Raw genomic sequence first — 14,093 nt, forward strand, 5'->3', positions numbered from 1 at the left:
CGTCCGGTCGTGACTCGTTGTCGAAGGTGGAAATGGACTGGCTAGTTGGCAGGCTGCCTGCCTGTCTGTCTGGCAGACTGGCCACCCAGTAATGGATCGGTTTTTGGAAGTAAATTAAGCAGAGGCCTTGGATGTATAAATATCCACAGATCATGTGTCCGATAATCGTCTGTGCTCCATCTAAACAGCGGTCAGCAAGGTGGTTTGTGATATCCTTAATCAGTATTTTTACACCAGCAGGCATTGAACTGAGGCCTGTGGAGTGGACCCCTCTATGGAGAGCCTTGACTTAACACCTTGAGCAGATAACATGATGCACTGATGGGTTTGTGATGCTCTTCATTCCTCCTAAGTGTACATGCTAGCAACATACAACATGTCAGTGTGTCGATACCCTTTAGTTTGACATGCTAGGCTAATGCGTAGACAGTATGTACGTGCAAGATAAGTTCTACTTTTATTATTTATATATAAAAGTGGAATACGTGGCTTCAAGTCAAAACATCTGCTAAAATCCGTCTTCTATAATGGCCTCACAACAAGATGCAAAGAACTGATCATTATTCTGATTATAAAGAGATCTTCTAATTTGTAGGAAATACTTAAGATAGCTTCATTAGCCTGTGGTTAAACAGAGGGCTAATCTAGAACAAAGAAAAATACCTTTCAGAGTCAAAGTAAGTAATTTATAGAATAAAATGTGAAAATGTAACAACACAAACAATATTATATTCAAGTACCTCTGACACTCGTTCAAAACCACAAGTGAGCATTTAAAGGAGAAATCAGTATTACCCACGTACCACTGCAGAATTCATTGTCCTTATCTGTTAAATGACTATGTTTCAAATCATCTAAATGGTGGATCTTTTCCTCACATATTAACATAATCAATTGCCCTGTGTAGAAAATGAGATCCCACTGAGTGCCCACATCTCTGAGTTATTTCCATTTCTCTCTTGGCTGAGGTAGGTGGTATACTGGCCTTAACCTCTGAGACACCCACTTATCTAATGAATAAAACATAATGTTTCTCTGTATGTTGAATTAAAGCAGCGGAACTCTGAAGAAGTTTGACTCGAATCAGACTTGAAAAACATGAAGATTAGTTCTGCATTGGAAAGCAACTCTAAGTTGCTTGCTGTTAAAAATCATGCCACGGCCTGCGTTCTTTAACAGCTCTACCACTGTGTCCAATTCTCGCCACATCATTGTATCAGGCTCTTGCTCCAGTGACCCTGTTCTCAGAATGAAGCCAGTCCCAGTTAAACCAGTAAGCGAGTGCAGGGCACCCGACTGTAACACGCAGCTCCAGCACCAGCAGTGCATTCAGTGACTACTCCTTCAGGTTTGACAGCTCCAGCAGCGCACCTTAAGTACTCCACTCATATTCACATGGTAATTTTTGCACACTCACCTCCACACGTACACCCCAGGTCCCGCACCACCTATGAAATTACATCGAGGAGAGCTTTGCATTCTGCTGCTCTTTTAAAAGATAATTGTATCTGGTATTCAGCGTTTTGTATTTTTTGTATTTGTAAATCCGCTCAGAAACACAAGCCTTGGCTCTGATTGATAAAAAGTGGGAGATGCAATCACTAAATCACTGTTCCCAAACACTGTGGGTGCTGCAGTATCGCTGCAGAGACAGCACCGGGTCCTCTGGCTGATTTATACACCATGCGAGAGGTGAGAAAGAGAAATGTGCCGATGTTACCCCAATACATCACAGGTAAAAAAAAAATTAAAAAGCTTTCAAATGATAAACCCAACCAAGAGGAAAAACAATTCAGTTCTTACAATTCAGCTCAATGAACCAAGCAATTGAAGGTGCTGGTTAATGCCATAAAAGAAAAAAAACATACATACTGCAGCTACTACTGTGGTGGATTTAGAACATACTTCCACCAAAGCTAACTGGCCACTTTATCAGCATATTGCATGTATTGCATCAGATACAAATACAATGTGCACTTTCTGCAAACTGTTTACCTTAAATAAATGTTCCAATATGTTTAAAAAATGAACATTTACTACCACATAATATTGGAATAAAGATAGACCCCCAAAACATACTTATTTTGATGCACAAAATCCAGATCATATCCAGATCCCAACAAAATGTAAACTTGTAGATAAAGATACATATTTTCTTATATCATTATAGCCATAATAATATAGTGACAATCTGATAACGTGGCAGCCCAGTGGTGGATTAATAAACCAGGCAGAGGAATCTCTATCGTACTAATCCTGCTGCACATGAAGCCGGCCCGCTTTGTTCTCGTACGTTTCCTCCGAATACAACATAATCAATGCCCAACTACTCCTGCAAGCAGCTGAGGGAACCCCACACGATCTTACTCAGCACAGCCCGAGCCGGTCCAATCTGCAACGTAATGGGTATGAACTGTGCTGCAGAGGTCACAAGCGGGAATGATAATGTATCTGTGCATATTGGTACAGAAACATCTGCCACATGTTTCCCTCTAGATATCGAGATCAATACATTTATTTGCAAATGCTGAAATGCATTAAACTAGCTGTAATTCATCCTAAAAACTTTAAATAGAAGAATTTCTTATCGGGATAATAAAGAAGTATTATTAGATTTGGACATCTACACATGCAGTTATTGCAGAAACTGTCTTAGGATATCATATGCATTAATGTTATTTTACCATATTTATGACATAAACATGTGTCATTATTAATGGTTCTGGGGAGATTGCTGAGAATAAATTTCCCTCCGTTTCCAGCACAGTTAATAACAGGCACCAGGGACAAATTTCAATGTCAAGCAAAACGACAAGAACGTGTCACTGCACCTATGAGCAGATGTGATGGCTGAAACAAACCCATGTGTCTTTTCTGTTATTTGGGAGAAACAACATCACAAGAGTGTTTTCGACTGCCACTAAGGCCTCTCCTTGGCATGAACAGAGGTGTATGAGGCCGTGCACGAGGCCTCTCTAAAAATCTATGAATAATGAATATTACTAACTTGCCATTAATCTTTAAGCAGCCACTGTGTACGAAGAATATGTTGGATATTAAGTTTCAAACACTCCCACAAAGCAATATAAAGCCCATGTGGATAGTGGTGTCATTCATGGACAGCACTTACGCAAGACTTTTCTGTGAGAGAATGAAACAGCGTTTCATTTTCTCCTTTTGGTCAGTACAGCAATGAATGCGGGGCAGTACGTGTTTATTTAATTATGCAAAGATTGCTAGTGATACACAAAGCCCCAAAAATAATTATATTGTTAAGTCAAGCCCCACAGCAGAGAAACAGATTAACTTTTATGCCAAAGTGCAAGGAGAGCTGCCAAGCAAAGTGGACCCTTGCACCTCCATCATCTATGCACCAGCATGACAGATAGCTCGGAGCAGTAGGATACAACCTCGCAGTACCACTTTGGAGTCAGGATGCAGACTCTTATACGATATGCAAGGGTATATATGAGGGTTGTGTCTTCACTAGAGGACGAGGAGCTTCTCTTACGAAAATGTCATTAGACCTGAACCTAAGGGGGCGTTCCCCTACCTCTTTTAGCTTTGTATTCTAATACAGCAGGAATAAAAGAGTCCTTGAGCAGAGATTATATGACAGAACCCCCATTGATGACCCAATTTGTCTCTGATTCAACACAGTCAGAATAGGCTCTGAGACATACTGTACTGAACGTATGTGCACTACAGTGACATCAGCAATCATTTCCTCGTATGAAGCCTTTTCCTGCACTTTCTCTCTAAATGTTCCTCTTCTTTCGTTTCAAATAAGAAAATAAACATGATTTGAGAGGAAAGTGGATCAAAAAACCAATTGGTAAATGTTAAAGCAAAATAACAATATGTCATAATCAGAATAGGGTAACCCCTAACCCTTAACCCCACAACTGCAGAAATGAAACTATGTGGAACACTAATCATATTTAAAAGATCCTTTAAAGATCATGGATGGATATGGGATGGATTTACGATGCGATGTTGGTCGCTTCACTGATGGATTTGTTCTTGGATTGTGTGACTGAGGTTTCTATTTATGCTGATTGTCCTGTTCATGTTTTGTGTAAATGTTCGGTTTTAGTTTGATCCGATTGAGAATCATGGACACAAAACACGTTTTTAACTCCTTCATACCCCTTGTAGGAATCTACTGCCTCACCTGCCTTCCCTGCTTATATTTTTTATTTAGTTTTTAGCAAATTCAAACATAACTGCAATTGATTGAAACAATCATTAATAACTGAAAAAAGGTAGGCATCATCAGTGAAGCGTTCCTGCCCTACCCTTGGCCATCTTTCAGAAGCGGGGGTCAAATCTCCTTACATAATTGTTTTCAGAGACTGCTAAGCTCATTGACTGTTGTGTTGCGCTACTAATCCGTGCCCACCATCATTGTACATCTGTGTGTGCACATGGGCATGTGCATATGCCTGTGTTTCTGTGTGGGGAGCTCAGGATATCCCTGTTAGGCAGTACTCTTGTGTGTAGTCATATGGGGTTAGTGCAAAGGTGAAACAAAACACAATGCCTCATGAACTCTGATGCAGTTTGGAGCCGATATGCACATTGTGTTGTACTAAAACACATCAACGTGATCTACTTATCCTTTTGCAGAGAGCTACACAGTTATAAAGCCACAGTGAAAGAGTCAATTCAACTTTCAGGGCACATATGCTCCTAATGCAGGCTCCATCAGCAGCAGGGTGAACACTCAGTGCTTAAGGCCTGCTCTAAGTTCAGGACCACGGACAGCTCTGTCTACGTGCCCTGGCACGTTGCTACAGCAGAGAGAACTGGAGGGGGTGAGTGTCACCACCGTGCTGAGCCGTGCTGAGCCATGCTGTGCCGTGCCAGGGGACACTGGTGCACAGACTAATGCTTAATTGGTTAAGTGGTGAACTGTAAACATGCGGCTTGTGGACAACCAGTCCTGCCTGAACCTGATCTCATTTGTTTACCATCTGAACGCAGTCACTGTGCCACAGATGACGAGCAGGTTTCACTACCTTCTCATGTGGATTATCTGAGCTTCTCTCAGTGCGACAATGCACTGTGGGTTTATTCAGCCATGGCCAATAGAGAAAAAAAAACTAAAAAAAACTGTGATAATGTCCCTGTGGCATTTGGGGGATGCCAGAGAAACAAGTGTGGCATGATGCTTTCTGCTGCTCCCTCCAAACAAACACATTCCACCACATTTCCCCAGCAGGGCAGCTGCACAAAATGAAAACAACCCACCACTCATGCATGCACCAGCGCTGTCAAACAGACCCGAAGATCAGTTTCAACTAATGCATTCAAAACACGGCCATTTTCCCTTTAAATTCATCCCCTGTACGGTATTCTCTTTTTTTTTTTTACCGCATTCTGTGCATCTTCTCTGTCTGGCACACAGGCCCCGCGTCTTACCGCCGCCTATGAAATGTTTACAAGCCGTGGTGGTGCAGTGGCATTGTCACGTTGTGTCCAGGTACTGTCGCCCCGATACACGGGAGTCGAATATGTCGCAATGAAGACACGGAGCTGACTCTGTGTCTGCTCGTGTGCGCGTGTGACGCCTGGGCTGGTGTGCGCGTCTCTTCCCTCCGAACCACTGACATTCACCGGGCTTTTTCCAAGGACATCCGACTCGCACACCTTTGTAGCCTCAACACATTCCTCGCTTATTATAATAAAAATGCCGCAATGGACCGCACACACGCGGACGCACACGCACATTTTGACAGCGGAGCCCTCAGCCTGCGGAAGCCTGATTGCCTAAATACAGGAGATAGATTATGCGTAAGGGGCTTTGGAGGGAGGGGAGGGGGCGATGACAGAGCGGTATGTGTGAGAGTGTATGGACCCCAGGGGTGACGGGAGGGGTGGATAAAAAGGGGTGATGAGGAGGGGGGGTCTTTTTTTTATCTAGCCCTTACCTAAAATCGCTATATGGATGAATGATCCAGTATCCGGCCGTTTGGACCCTCTCCTGCTCTTTCTCCACCGCTTTCTGACTGCCGAACATACGCAGGGAGAACTTATTGACTCCCGGCTGCATCATGGCCCCAAATTGCCGCTGCATGAAACCGTGTGCCCTGGACGCCCCCTCCAGATCGTCAAAGCCCACCATGGCCTCTTCGCGCTCCCCCTTGAAGCCCACGGAGTTGCCGTGGTCCTTCGTGTTCTGGCTGCCGGTGTTGTTCTTCTGTATGGAGTCTTGCCTCTGAAAAACATTATTCCCATCCGCCTTCTCCTCCTTGTTGCTAGAGAACGAATTGGATTTGTCTTCCATGGTGCCTTTAGTTGTCCCGTTGTTTCTGCTTTTGAGACGAGGCAGGGCAGGCGGAACGTCTCCGGCTCCGGCTTGGGAGGGCTGCGCGTAAAAACTGGAGAGGACGCGCCGCGAGCTCTCCGGTTTCTCTCCGTTTTTTTGTGTCCTTCAAAAGTGCTCGGCTCCTCTGTGCCTTCACCGCTCAGTGCTGCAAACTGAGACAGAGTGCCCGAGAGCCCGCTGGATCAGGTTTCTTGGGTTACCGCCATCTACCGACGGCCCCGGCTTCTGGCGTCCAAAGCCTCTCTCCGCCTGTATAGTCTCACTTCGCACGGCACTGCGGTTTAACTGGCACATGCTCCTGCACCTTATTTACATAATGTGGCTCATGATAGCGCCCCCCCCCGTCCCCCCTCTTCTCCCCTGTCATCACTTTCACACAAGGCAGGTGAGGGCCAACACTGTGGGAGCAAATGTGTTCCAGTGGTACATGAAGTTAATGAGACATGTTTTCTTTTTTATTTCTTTTTTTGTGCAGCTTCCTGGCAGCAGGTTGAGCTTCCTGCAGAGGAGTGATAATAGAAGACAACACGGTGAAACAGATTGTTAACGTCGGTGTGATCTTAGAGTTGATTCCGCTGGTCATGTGAGAGAAGTTGGAACATCTTGAGGATATCGCACCTTCTCAAGGTGTTGCAGATACCATCCTACATGTAGATTGTGATTTTACTATATAGTTGCAAGCTGGATGCATTGCAACTGTTACAAAGAAATGTGGGCTTGTAAATGGGTGTACCTGTAGTTATGAAACACATTATATTTAGGGTATTATGATCATTTAAGTAATTGTGCAAATTACTTATTGAGCTGTGTGGTTTACATTTAGTCGGAATAATCCCACAGCATTACTGCCCACTTTCAGAATTAGGGTTAAATACATCATTGTTGCATTATCTTTTATACTCTCACACCAAGCGCGATGCTAACCTTTCACTCGATGAGATTACATAGTCAATGGAAATTCTTCTCTCACTCAAGGCTACGCTTATTTCGCCATTCACGACAATCACTTGAGTTGAAATACTTCAACTCGGGCCAAAAGTTAGTGTGACGTCGTGTGGCTACATTCACGTGAATCGCATCATTCGCTTCTATCGACCTGGTTGAAATATATTTGAACTCGGGCAAGAAATGGGTGTGACACAATGTCGCGAGAGCCAATCAGCACTGACAATTCAACTCACACCGACCTGAGCTGACATGTGATCGAACCCTGCCACTGATCAAACTCAGGTATAGCTCTGGAATCGACAGTAATCCAGCTACAGCACTGCAAGGAGATATAATAACAAATAAAATCTGAAGGGTGCATTTTAACCCAGAGAGTTATAGAATAGCACTCAGTAGAGCGCATACCTCCGCCAAGGCCCTAAAGTCCCTGTGAGTTCATTCAAACTGCACAAAATCGCTAACATTCACTAAATATGATGGGAATTTTTTTAATGTAAATTAAAAAATATCAAATATACCTGGATCCGCCCCCTGATTCACATCCACACCAAAGTTTACCGGGTTCTTCCCCGACTCACATCCTTCCACTGAGGTTGGCAATAATCCATTCAGCAGCTTTTGGAAACGTGACCTCCTTGATGGATGAGATTAGATGATGCCAAATGTCTTGCAGAATGCATTATAACCAACTACTCTGTAACACCACAGGCTGCAGCCCCTACGACGTTTGGCCAGACATTTATAATTAAATTAGGGGATTTATTGTTGTTTTGAGGAACCAGCATCTTATTTGGGGCACCAGTCCAAAATAAATGAAGATGGATGGCGACCGAAAACAGACCCAGCCAGAAAAAGAGGAGAGGAAATCTTACAGGGAGGTGAATTTGGAGGATTCACAAACACATAAAAAAAAAAAACTGAGTTGGGAGAAAATAGCAGAGGAGTGAAGTGTTGGAGGAGGACACTTATTATGGAGAACAGCGGCAGCAGAAGGACGGCACAAAACACCAGAAGCTGTTGAGTGGTGACTTGGCGATTACAACATCAACAACTTAGCACTCCTATGAGTAATATGAGTGTAGAGACTTCTGAACCCTTCCAGCTAGTTGAATTTAAGAAAGTGCACTATGTTGCTTTAAAAAACTAGACTGCAATTTCTCTCTAGAGTGAAATAAATCCTCATGTAGTTGACCTTTACTTAAAAAGTGGCGGCAAACAGCTCCTACCTGTGCAAACTGTGGCTGGTGCTTGTTTGAAGTTAGTGGGGATATATATATATATATATATATTATATTTTATATTGTTGTATACATATTATTTTATATATTATTATTTTATATATTTATATGTATAAATTGGATAGCTTTGGAGCGTTTGTTGTTTTAAAGGTTTTTATAGATCGAATTATTGATCAACAATGAATTTGCAGATGATCTGATTATGAAATATAGAATGGTACTCAGAAGAGCGCCCACCTCCACCAACAGTCCCCTTCAATACAATCAAGCTGCACCAAATCTAAAGATATCAGTTCTCTAAATATATCCGACTTTTCACAGAGAGCCATGAATTATTCATTGGGAAAACAGTGAAAATGTCAAAAAAAGAAGCCAGAAAAGAAGAAAGATTCCTGAATCCACCCTCTGATTCGACTTCTTCCCTGACCACAGCCTACCACTAAGTTTCATGGTAATCCATTCTGTCGTTTCTATGTAATCTCGCTTACAAACCAACAATCAGATCTTAATAACTAGCTTGCATCGTTGGATGAAGAGGAGCGGAGGTCATACGAGCACACCGAGCTGTTTCTCTGCAGGAATACCCCAGTCTCTGCCCGCTTCACAGTGGATTCGTTGCAGTGCCACAAAAACCCATCTGCTCTGGACATACAGCACAGACATCATTGCTAACAGGCAGAGCATTTTGTAAAAGAGCTGGAGTCACCACGGATTCTTTAGGGAAATCCACTTCTGCCCCTTCTGTCAGGCAAATACTGCATAAATGTATATTACTAAAATGTCAAGCCACTGGACCATCTATTCACACACACACACACACACACACACACACACACACACACACACACACACACACACACACAGTATATTAATCCATGTCTGTTATATTTATATTAGTTAAGTATGTGTATCCATGGGTCAGTGCTGAATTGTAACTACTTTCATTTACTCAAGTAAATATACTGAAGTACAGTACAATTACATTTGATGCATATATTTGATAACTTTTAACTTTTCAAATTATGTGTATGTATAATTTTTTTTACAAAACCTTCAGTGAATAAACATTTTGTATTGTTATAGATGAAATAGTGCAGTATATAAACTAGAATGGAACTCAGTAGAGCGTATAGCTCCACGAGAGCCCAACAGTCCATTTATGAAACCACATTTAAATTCACTAGATCCATATTTTTATTTTGGGTCTGTAGCAAATTGCACACACTGATAGATATCAGTCCCCAGACATGATTTTCTTTTCCATTAAGATCCATGAATTATTCTGAGGATACGACGGAAATGTTGAAAAACAAAGCAAAATGTCGTGTAATCCTGCCAACAAACAACACAACATCAGACAAAAACCTCACCTCATTGGCAGAGGTCATAAAAATGAACTTTGCTATGACAACTGCTTCTCCTGTATGTATTAGTATTAATAATATCACATTTCTCTAATGAGTCTTTTTACTTGTAAAACTTAAAGAAGCATTTGCTGATAGTAGTTTTTATGTCAAGAGTGATCACATGAGGACCCACCTGCTGACAGTTCCAATAAACTGTCTTTAATTTAACTTACGGGTTAACACACGAGAAACTAACACTCAGACGATGGAACACTGACAGAAAACTGACAGACAAGCTGGTTCAGAACAGACAAACACACTTAGCACTCAGGTGAGGCCTCACACGTGTGAAGCTAATCAAAGGTTTTCAGGAAGGAAGTGAAGAGCTCTGAAATGAGAAACACTGGTAACTACAAAATAAAACAGGAAGTGCAAACAGCTTGATACAAAATAAAAAAAATCTCCTCAAAGGCTCACGACAAGGGCAGAGTCATGACAACTTCATTTTAAACACAGGACTTGTAATATAGTATTTTTCTATTGAGGTAGTGCAACGTTTACGAAGTATATTTACTTTTCTTACTGTACTTAAGTACATTATTCTTGTATCTGTACTTCACTTAAATAGATCTATTTTCAGGTACTTTTCACTTTTACTCCACTACATTTATCAGCACATATCTGTACTTTCCACTCCAAGTGTTTTCAGCATCTTCGGCAGCATTCTTTATAAATATTATAATTATATGACAAATGAATCCAACTGAATATAATCTTTTATTTTTGTCTATTTATTTGTACTTTTACTTCAGTAAAATGTGTGTGTACTTCCTCCACTAGTGCTTTTACTAACCATCCCCTGCTGCAGGTCTTTTTAAGGATTTTAGACTTTTGTCTGTTTTATTTTATCTTTATTTTTATTTTGTCTTTTATTGTGAGTTATTGCTGAGCATTAACATTCTTGCATGACTAAATAAATGTTTAGTGAACCATATCAATAATATATTACACATATTTTCACATTATACATATTTTATATTCTATTTTCTTTTTTGATATTTATTTTGATATTTTTATTCTTTATATTTTACATATTTCTATATAGTTTTGATCTTATATCTTATATCTTTACATCTTGCTTAGTGTGTTATCTGATATCTTGTTGCTCTATCTATCTATCTATCTATCTGTATATATATATATGTATTATTACTTATTCTTATTCTTAGTATATTTAATCATTGTATAGCTTTTTAGTCATTGCTCTGGCATTTTTTCTCTTTCAACAACGATACTTTCCTTTTTTCTTTCCCTCTATTTTTTTCTACGTAACATGTTTGTCATGCACATTCTTTGTACCTACTTGGCAATAAGTGGGATTCTGATTAAATTGTGAAGTCAGAGAGCACCAGTGAGTAAAGCTGCTGTGCCTCTTTCTACACTGTGGCCTGACATACCCACGCTGAACCCACGCGTGCACTCGGTCTTTTCGTGGCTGCACAAAACAGCAGCTGGCTGCGCACATCACCATGCAGGACATTAGCTCGGATATTTTGCATGTTTGGCAGTGGATTATTATGTAATGATCCAAATGTTATTCTAATTAAAACAGACATTCCTTGCCTTTTTGTGTGTGTGTGTGTGTGTGTGTGTGTGTGTGTGTGTGTGTGTGTGTGTGTGTGTTTTTTCTCCCTCATCTGGGTTTGTGTTGAGTTGGATTAGCTGGCATGCCAACTGTTTCCCCTACACAAGGCTTGTGTAACTTCAATTACACAGTTAATAGGGCAGGGAGGGGGGGTACTGAGATAGAAAAAAAAAAATGTTGCATAAGATTTATGGCTTAAAGTAATACTGATATTGAACAAAGTGCAAATCCCAGATGTCCCAATCACATGTCAGGGATAAATACAACAAGAACATACGTACAGGATAGAGGACGTGCGTCACAGAAGGAAATGGTAAACCTTGTTTTTGATTTGGCCAATTCTCTGCATTGGTCCCACATGTGGTCAGTGCATCCGATACTTCAGGATCAGCCCTGAACAAGTAACCACACGGTGTGATGCCCTCAATCACAAAGCTGATCTTTTTTAATATACATTTCATTCCACATTTTTCATCATGTTCAGTGAATGCCTGTGATTTCTAATCTCACACATTTTGCATATTTACATCAAACACTTGAATAAACTGTATGTTGAATCAGGTTTAAGCTGCTGGGTCCTAATCCGGCCTCACAATATACTGTAATACAGAATATCCAGAAAAGAATATTCAGCCCCAATGTCCTGCTCCATTCTGTTGGGTAAAATAATGAGTTCCTGATTCTTCTGACGGTCTCATTGGCTCTGCTGATATTGCATTGTGTCTCTAAGATTACATCCAGTCATCTCTGCTTACAGTCAATACCTCATCTGGACATGAAACATTACATACTCCCGCACTGCCAGCCATTTCTTATGCCAAAAATAGCATCAGCTAAAGGATGGAAGCATTGTGTTACAATGCTCCCCCCCCCCTTTTCATTTTCTGCAAGTCATTCAATGTATAGTTTCTCATTCACAGAGACAATATTCCTGGTTACAATCATTTTAAGGAAGCATGTAGAGTAAATCTTAAAGTCACAAAATGTAAAGAAAAAGGCGTTTCGTTATTTCTGAAAATGGAATAAATCTTTTCTGTCACCAGCCACTGGATTAGATGTTTAATCTTATTCATCATATACTAAATTTTGGATGTAAACATTCCCTGTCTTGTAAATCACCTATTGTATCATCTCTGAAACGCCTGCGACACAGAGCTCAATAAAGGACACAAATTAAAAACACAAATCTTCCACCTCCCCGGCCCAGACACGACTACTAATTCACTTGTCCTCTTTGGACTCATGTCCCATGACTGACTACTTTAACTAAACCGTGATTGGGGCTGGGGAAGATGGTAGAGTTGTAATAGGATTGCGAGCTTTGGTCCGTCTCCAGCGGCGACTATCAGAGTATCATGAACCTCAGGGATGATGCCGAGGCGTTGGACGGTGACCAGCCGAGACCAAGGTTGACTTAATCAGCAGAGGGACAGAGCGAATGAGAGCATTAGGAGGCTCAATCAGAAAGATGATTATCATAAAATGATGGGGTATAGCATCATGAACCATCTAAATGAGATACCCAATTTCTGGATAGACAAAGGCACGGCATCCCATAGTGTCGCTCTAGCACTGAGCTATGAGTTTGTACAGAAGAATTCCTACTACTTGATTGTTGGGATCCTATTACAGCATAAAAAACATTTATTTTTCAAAGTAAAAGTTAGAAGAAAACACTTGAAGAGCATATCCCCATGCACTGCGTGTTGCAACGGGACAGAGGGGTGGGACTTAACGCCTCAATCAAATCAGTGGAGCGGTGACATGTTAGTGGGGTTAATGTGACGGTTGGCATTACCATATCATAATTAGATCCACACAGCTGAGCTCTTGTTTAACCTCTGCAGATTATCAGCTATGAGGCTGCAGCTGCACTTAACCTTTAAGCTCATATCCGCGAATTCCGATGCTTAAAAACGCAACGTAAGGAAGAAATGTTTTTTGTAACAGTCCTGTCAGTTTCTTAGAGGCATGGTTCTACTGTGGCAGGGGCCTGACCTGTACTGGTCCATTCAGTAGATGTATTGTGGGTTGCAACTAACGATTATTTTCATTGTTGATTATTTTGATAATTATTTCTTCAATAATGGATTAATCATTTGATCTTTTGGATGTCTGAAAACACAAATTATTATTTTTATCATTATGACTAGTTTTATAGTATATTCAGTTTCCTTTCAACAACCATAAAAATCAACGTATGAGTGCAGATGCTGAAATCAGTGAATGTTGCTTAGAAACCTCCTCAATCATCTAAATTGTTAAAATAACATTTTCCGTGGATAAACTAATCAATTAATCATTAGAATTGAATCCTAAACTTCTTATCACTTAATATTCTAACAGCAACAAGACCAGGTCAATATCTGTCCTTCATCATTTTGCCTCTTTTAGCAACAAGTAAAAGCTGGTCCCATATTCACTCTTGTACGGTTTCTTTGGTTTCGGTTTGGTCATTTTCTTTTGATTCCTTCAACAACGTCCTCTTCTCTTTCTGCCCTGGCTCTGCCGTGATATGGGAATGGCGAGATGGTTTCTTTCTATTCTCTCGCTGCCGACTCTGCCTCTGGTTGTTGGTGTGTGAC

The 14,093-nt window shown here is 41.0% G+C and overlaps 1 protein-coding gene across 1 annotated transcript in view; it reads right to left on the reverse strand.

The window, feature by feature from the left end:
* LOC118098213 (potassium/sodium hyperpolarization-activated cyclic nucleotide-gated channel 1) overlaps nucleotides 1-6,596 on the reverse strand; it is a 68,244-nt gene extending 61,648 nt beyond the window's left edge. The window contains exon 1 of the mRNA XM_035141834.2: nucleotides 5,934-6,596. Within this exon, the coding sequence (XP_034997725.1) occupies nucleotides 5,934-6,289 (356 nt within the window). The 5' untranslated portion in view covers nucleotides 6,290-6,596. The remainder of the gene's footprint in view (nucleotides 1-5,933) is intronic.
* Nucleotides 6,597-14,093: the final 7,497 nt, after the last annotated feature.

The sequence above is a fragment of the Hippoglossus stenolepis genome, chromosome 18 (assembly GCF_022539355.2).
Source record: "Hippoglossus stenolepis isolate QCI-W04-F060 chromosome 18, HSTE1.2, whole genome shotgun sequence".
Taxonomy (NCBI): Eukaryota; Metazoa; Chordata; class Actinopteri; order Pleuronectiformes; family Pleuronectidae; genus Hippoglossus; species Hippoglossus stenolepis.